Genomic DNA, 7,740 nt, shown 5'->3' on the forward strand with positions numbered 1-7,740 from the left:
TCTCTCTCTCTCTCCTAGAAATAAATAAAAAACATTTAAAAAAAAAATTAAAAAAAAAAAAAAGGACCAGAGAACATCACGAGAAACTCCAACTCTACAGGCAACACAATGGAAATAAATTCATATTTTTCAGTACTCACTCTAAATGTCAATGGACTAAATGCTCCAGTCAAAAGACACAGGTTATCAGAATGGATTAAAAAATAAGATTATCTATATACTAACTACAAGAGACTCATTTTAGATCTAAAGTCACATGCAGGCTGAAAGTGAGAGGATGGAGAACCATCTATTACGCTAATGGATGTCAAATTAAAGCTGGAATAGCCATGCTTATATCAGACAAACTAGATTTTAAAACACAGACCGTTAACTAGAGATGAAGAAGGGCATTATATCATAATGAAGGGGTCTATCCACAAAGAAGATCTAACAACTGTAAATATTCATGCACCCAACTTGAGAGCACCCAAATATATAAATCAATTATAACAAAAATAAAGGAACTCATTGATAATAATACAATAATGGTAGGAAACTTTAACAACCCACTTACACCAATGGACAGATCATCTAAGGAGGAAATCAACAAGGAAACAATAGCTTTGAATGACACACTGGACTAGATCGACTTAACAGATATATTGAGAACATTTCATTCTAAAACAGGAAAATACACATTCTTTTTGAGTGCACATGAACATTCTCCAGAATAGATAACATACTGGGTCACAAATCAGCCCTCAACAAGTACAAAAATATTGAGATCATACCATGCATATTTTCAGACCACAATACTATAAAACTTGAAGTCAACCATAAGAAAAAATTTGGAAAGACCACAAACACCAGTAAAGAACATCCTAATAAGGAATGAATGGGTTAACCAAGAAACTAAAAAAGGAAACAAAACAGTACATGGAAGTCAACAAAAATGAAAACATGACAGTCCAAACCCTTTGGGATGTGGCAAAGGTAGTCATATGTGGGAAATATACAGCAATCCAGGCCTTCCTAAAGAAGGAAGAAATGTCTCAAATATAGAAACTAACCTTACACCTAAGGAGCTAGAAAAAGAACAGCAAATAAAGTCAAAAATCAGCAGAAAAGGGGAAGTAATAAAGATTACAGCAGAAATCAATGATATCGAAATAAATAAAAATAGTAGAACATATCACTGAAAGTAGGAGCTGGTTCCTTGAAAGAGTTAATGAAATTGATAAATCCCTAACCAGAATTATCAAAAAGAAAAAAGACCCAAATAAATAAAATCACAAATGAAAGAGGAATGATCACAACCAATACCGCAGAAATACAAACAATTATAAGAGAATATTATGAGCAATTATATGCCAAAAAATTGGGCAATCTGGAAGAAATATTCTTAGGAACATATAAACTACAAAAACTGAAACATGAAGAAATATAAAATTTGAACAGACCCATAACTAGTAAAGAAATTGAAGGAGTAATCACAAATCTCCCAATAAACAAGAGTCCAGGGCTAGATGGCTTCCTGGGGGTAATTCTGCCAAACATTTAAAGATGAGTTAATACCTATTGTTTTGAAACTGTTCAAAACAATAGAAATGGCAGGAAAACTTCCAAACTCATTCTATGAGGCCAGCATTACCTTGATTCCAAAACCAAAGACCCCACTAAAAAGGAGAATTACAGACTATTTGGAAAAATAGTGCAAAAATTCTCAACAAGATGCTAGCAAATCAAATCCAACAATACATTAAAAGAATTATTCACCACAATCAAGTGGGATTTATTCCTGAGCAGTAGGGGTAGTTCAATATCTGCAACTCAATCAACATGATATATACCACGTTAATAGAAGAATAGATGAGAACCACATGATTTTCTCAATAGATGCAGAAAAAGCATTTGTCAAAATACAACATCCTTTCTTGATAAAAAACCCTCAAGAAAACTGGGACAGAAGGAATGAACATACCTCAGTATCATAAAGGCCACTTATGAAAGACTCACAGCTAATATCATCGTCAATAGGGGAAAACTGAAAGCTTTCCCCCTAACATCAGGAACAGGACAGGGATGTCCTCTCTCACTACTGTTGTTCAACATAGTACTTGAAATCCTAGCCTCAGCAATCAGACAACAAAAAGAAAATAAAAGGCATACAAATTGGCAAGGAAAAAGTCAAATTTTCACACTTTGCAGATGACATGATATTCTACGTGGAAAACTTAAAACACCAAAAAACTGCTAAAACTGACAAACGAATTCATCAATGTCACAGCATATAAAATTAACATATAGAAATTGGTTGCATTTCTATACACCAATAACTAAGTAGCAGAAAGAGAAATCAAGGAATCGATCCCGTTTACAATTGCACAAAAGACCATAAGATACCTAGGAATAAACCTAACCAAAGAGGTAAAAGATTTGTTGGCTGAAAATTATACAATGCTTATGAAAGAAATGGAAGACGACACAGAGAAATGGAAGAACATTCCATGCTCATGGATTAGAAGAATAAACATTATTAAAATGTCTATATTACCCAAAAAATCTACACATTCAATGCAATCACTATCAAAATAACAGCAATATTCTTCACAGAGTTAGAGTAAACAATACTAAAATTCGCATGGAACCAGAAAAGACCCCAAATAGCCAAAGTAATGTTGAAAAAGAAAACCAAAGCTGGAGGCATCACAATTCTGGACTTCAAGCTGTATTACAAAGCTGTAATAATCAAAACAGCATGGTACTGGCACAAAAACAGACACAGATATCAATGGAACAGAAAACTCAGAAATGGACCCAGAAATGTATGGCCAAGTAATTTTCGACAAAGCAGGAAAGAATATCCAATGGAAAAAAAGACAGTCTCGTCAGCAAATGGTGTTGGGAAAACTGGATAGTGACTGGCAGGAGAATGAAACTGGACCACTTTCTTACACCATAAACAAAAATAAATTCAAAATGGATGAAAGACCTAAACATGAGACAGAAAACCATCAAAACCCTAGAGGAGAAAACTGGCAACAACCTCGTTGACCTCAGCCACAGAAACTTCTTACTAGACATGTCTCCAGAGGCACAGAAAACAAAAGAAAAATTAAACTACTGGGACCTCATCAAGATAAAATACTTCTGCTCAGCAAAGGAAACAATCAACAAAACTAAAAGGCAAATGAATGAATGGGAGAAGATATTTGCAAATGCCATATCAGATAAAGGGTTAGTATCCAAAATCTATAAAGAACTCATCAAACTCAATACCCCAAAAAACAAAATAATCCAGTGAAGAAATGAGTGGAAGACATGAACAGACACTTTTCCAAAGAAGACATACTGATGGCTATCAGACACCTGAAAAGATACTCAGCATGACCCATCATCAAAACCACAATGAGATACCACCTCATACCGGGTAGAATGGCTAAAATTAACAACTCAGGAAACAACAGATGTTGGCGAGGATGTGGAGAAAGGNTTAAAAATAGAACTACCCTATGATCTAGCATTACACTTCTAGGTATTTATTCAAAGGATACAAAAATGCTATTTTGAAGGGGCACATGCACCCTAATGTTTATAGCAGCACTATCAACAGTAGCCACATTATGGAAAGAACTCAAATGTCTACTGACTGATGAATGGATTAAGAAAATGTGGTGTGTACACACAATGTAATATTATTCAGCAATGGAAAATGAAATCTTGCCTTTTGAAGCAATGAAGATAGAACTAGAGTTATTATGTTAAGCAAAATAAGTCAGAGAAAGACAAAACAAATATATGATTTCACCCATATGTGGAATTTAAGAAACAAAACATGAAAATATGGGAAGGGAAGGAAAAACAAACTAAAATAAAAATAGAGAGGGAGGCAAACCGTAAGAGACTGTTAAACAGAGAGAACAAACTGGGGGTTGCTGGAGGAGAGGGAGGTGGGCTAAATGGATGATAGACATTAAGGAGGTACTTGGGATGAGAACGGGGTGTTTTATTTATGTGATGAATCACTAAATTCTACTCCCAAAACCAATACTGCACTATATGTTAACTAACTTGAATTTATTTTTTTTAAGTCAACAAAAAAAAGTAAAAATAAAACTATGGCAAGATTCCTCTACCCATTTGTTACATGGCTAAAATAAAAAAAAAATTCTAATACCAAGTGCTGACAAGGATACTAGAACTCTTACACACTACAGGTGGATCTCAAAGGAATTATGGTGAATAACAAAAGCCAATCTCAAAAAGTTATGTACTATATGATTCCACCTATATAATATTTATGAAACTACAAATTATAGACATGAAGTAATTAGGAGTTTCCAGGGATACTAAGGTGAGTGGAGGAAAATGACTGTTGATATAAAGGGGTAACATGAAGGATCTTTGTAGTAATGAACAGTCCTGTACCTCAACTGTGGTGGTCATGCTTACAAAGCAACATGGATGGAACTTGAGGCTGTTATGCTGAGCGAAATAAGTCAGGCAGAGAAGGACATTTACCATATGTTTGCACGTATAGGAGGATTAGGAGGATTAGGAGGAACTTAATGGNAAAAAAGGAAAAAAAATTTACATGTGTGATAAAATTTTATAGACTAAACATACATAAGTGCATGCAAAAATCAATGAAATTTAAATAAATTTAATTATGACACTGTATTATAGTTCTGCAAAATGTTATCATTGAGAAAAAGTAGGTGAAGGGTACACAGGACCTTTCTNAAATAAAATTAAATTAAAGTTATAGAAACAACATATATTTTCAAGAACTGTGATTTTCTATCAAAAGGTGTACATTAACATCACTTGTGGAGCTTTATAAAAATATATGTGCCCCTTTACCCAAAAAATACAAAAATATTAATTCAAAGGGATACATGTACCCATATGTTTATGGTAGTATTATTTACAATAGCCAAACTATGGAAGCAGTCCAAGTGTCCAAAATGAATAGATAGGAAAATGTGGTATATCTACACAGTGGAATATTATTCAGCCATAAAAAAAGAATGAAATCTTGCCATTTGTAAGGACATGGATGGAGAGAGAGAGTAGTATGCTAAGTGAAATAAGTCTGTCAGAGAAAAGACAAATACCGTATGTTCTCACTCATATGTCAAATTTAAGAAACAAAACAAAGGAGAAAAGGAAAGAAAAAGAAAAACCAAGAAACAGACTCTTAAATATAGAGAACTGATTGTTTCCACAGGGGAGGTAGTTAGGGGAATGGGTGAAACAGGTGATAGAGATTAAAGAATAGTACACTTGGGGCGCCTGGGTGGCTGAGTCGGTTAAGTGTCCGACTTTCGCTTAGGTCATGATCTCGCGGTTCGTGGGTTTGAGCCCCGCGTCGGGCTCTGTGCTGACTGCCAGCTCAGAGCCTGGAGCCTATTTCAGAGTCTGTGTCTCCCTCTCTCTGACCCTCCCGTGATCACGCTGTCTCTCTCTCTCCTAGAAATAAAAATATTAAAAAAAAATAGTACACTTGTCATGATGAATAAATTAAAAGAAATAAAAAATATAAAAAGAAAACAACAAAAAATATATATATATATGTGCCTCAGCCACACCCCCACAATTCAATTCTGATTTGACAATATGGGATGGGACCTGGGCATTTATGATTCTCTGATTCATGCACTATAGGTGCACCCCTAAAGTGGATGTCCACCTCTTTAAAAGTGGAGGGACAGGGGCACCTGGGTGGCTCAGTCAGGTAAGCATCTGGCTTCTGCTCAGGTCATGATCTCACGGTTCATGGTCTAGGCCCCGCATCAGGCTCTGTGCTGACAGCTCAGAGCCTGGAGCCTGCTTCAGATTCTGTGTCTCTCTCTCCCCCTACCCCTTCCCCTACTTGCACTGTCTCTCTCAAAAATAAACATTAAAAAAATTAAAAGTGAATAATATACACACACACATATGAACAGTAGTTGTGAGTTGTGTGATCACAGGTAATTATAATTTATTGCTTGCTATAACAAATATGAATTTTTGTGCAGTTAAAATAACAACAAAAGCTTTTAAAAAATATTCAGTTCATCATTCCAGCTAGTAGAGATATTTTATCTTTGATATCCATTTATGTCCTATCTCTATTCCCAGTCTCATGCCATGCAATATCTGATGAGTAGATCTTTTCTGTTCTCATCTACATCACTGATAAAAGTGTCAATTAGAACAAAGTCCTATGTCAGTCCTCCTTCTACCTTAATAATGATCAGCAATCTCTGAGATCAGTTTTACTTAAAAAGATCTATCCAAATTATACTCTTATCTAATTTACTATTTTTCATCATTTCTATAAGATGAGAGGTATTTTTGTGCTTTGCTGATATCTAAATATAGCACATCTACCACATTTTCCTGGTCTGTTACTTCAAAGTGACCCTGAAACACTCTTCTGGTACTTAATAAAGGATATTAAACTATATTACCTTTTCTGCCCAATTACATAGTTAAGACTCTTTTGGGCATAGCCTATGACTTATATTTCCTCACAAACTCCATAGCAAGACATTCAATTCCATTCATTCAACAAATACTTATTGATACTCCATTATGTGCCAGGTACTCCTCTGGACTAACATTCCGTAGTATAAAGAAGTAATTAAGTATTCATAGCAGTATTCCCTCAACATCCAACCCTGGGTAAATAGCTACNAAATTTTGAGAATTTTTAAACTACCATACCATCATTGCCTTTTCTATAAATAGTCTCTCCTTCTACTGGGCTCTCAGAGTGTCTTATGTATAACATTCTTATAGAACTTAGTGTATTCTGCTTTTTATCATACTTATCTGTCTGCATGTCTTATCTTACCCCCTAGATCATAAGCTCCCTCTGAAGGCAGGAACCATGGCTTAATCAGCTCTGTACACCCAGAAAAGTTTTACCATGCGTGGCATCTGGTGATGTTGAATGATCAAAAAAGAGAAGAGCAGCCCCTTAAAGCAGTTGTCAGGCTTACCTGAACCTCTACCAACCAGTCCACAAGAATGGCCCTCATGCAACTGCTGATGTCAGTCTGCCTGTGCATGTATTTTGTAAGTATGAACTTGTCCTGGCAGCAATAAAAAAGAAATATTAATAAATAAGCTCTTCTTTTGGTTTAAAAATTGTAACTTAGAAAAAATACTTGCAACTAATATCTCAGAAAAATAAATTGTAATAAGATAATTTATTCACAGTTCTACCTCATTATTTTCAGCTGGTATCAGATAGGAGCAGATTAAAGTATCTTTTTCTAGACAAGTTCTAGTTATCCTTGGGAAATGGATGCACATCATATTCAAGTGTCAGGGTGGATAATGAGGATTCCAGGGGGTATATGGGATATAGGCAGGAATAGGCCTATGACTACAGAAAAATACCAGAGAGGTTATGCCCCTTCTTTGCAATTCAATCCAACGCACAATGCCACGATGTGTAAAGCAGTGCTTCTCAAACTTTAACATGTGTAGCATCTAGGGATCTTTAAAATTCACATGCTAATTTAGAAGGTCTGGGGTGGGGCTAGGTTTCTGTATTTCTAACAAAATCCCAAGTGAAATTGACAGTGTTAAGGCCCATACTTGTAGTTTAACAAAAGTTATCTCTTACTTCCTCCAAGATATACTAGAAAAATTGAAGGATCTGGAGTCAGTTAAACAAATGTTATGTCTCTAGAGAGAAGATAAGATATTCATCCTCCCTCTTATGCATGGCCTGCTAAACTTGGTAGATAGTTGGTAGATAAT

General features: G+C 35.2%; 1 protein-coding gene across 1 annotated transcript in view; it reads right to left on the reverse strand.

The window, feature by feature from the left end:
• Nucleotides 1–7,740, reverse strand: part of CCNB3 (cyclin B3) — a 53,690-nt gene that overhangs the window by 23,026 nt on the left and 22,924 nt on the right. Inside the window, 1 exon segment of the mRNA XM_077753049.1 lies at nucleotides 6,972–7,064. Within this exon segment, the coding sequence (XP_077609175.1) occupies nucleotides 6,972–7,064 (93 nt within the window).

Source organism: Crocuta crocuta, unplaced genomic scaffold (genome assembly GCF_008692635.1).
Source record: "Crocuta crocuta isolate KB4526 unplaced genomic scaffold, BGI_CrCroc_1.0 scaffold601, whole genome shotgun sequence".
In the NCBI taxonomy this organism is placed as follows: Eukaryota; Metazoa; Chordata; class Mammalia; order Carnivora; family Hyaenidae; genus Crocuta; species Crocuta crocuta.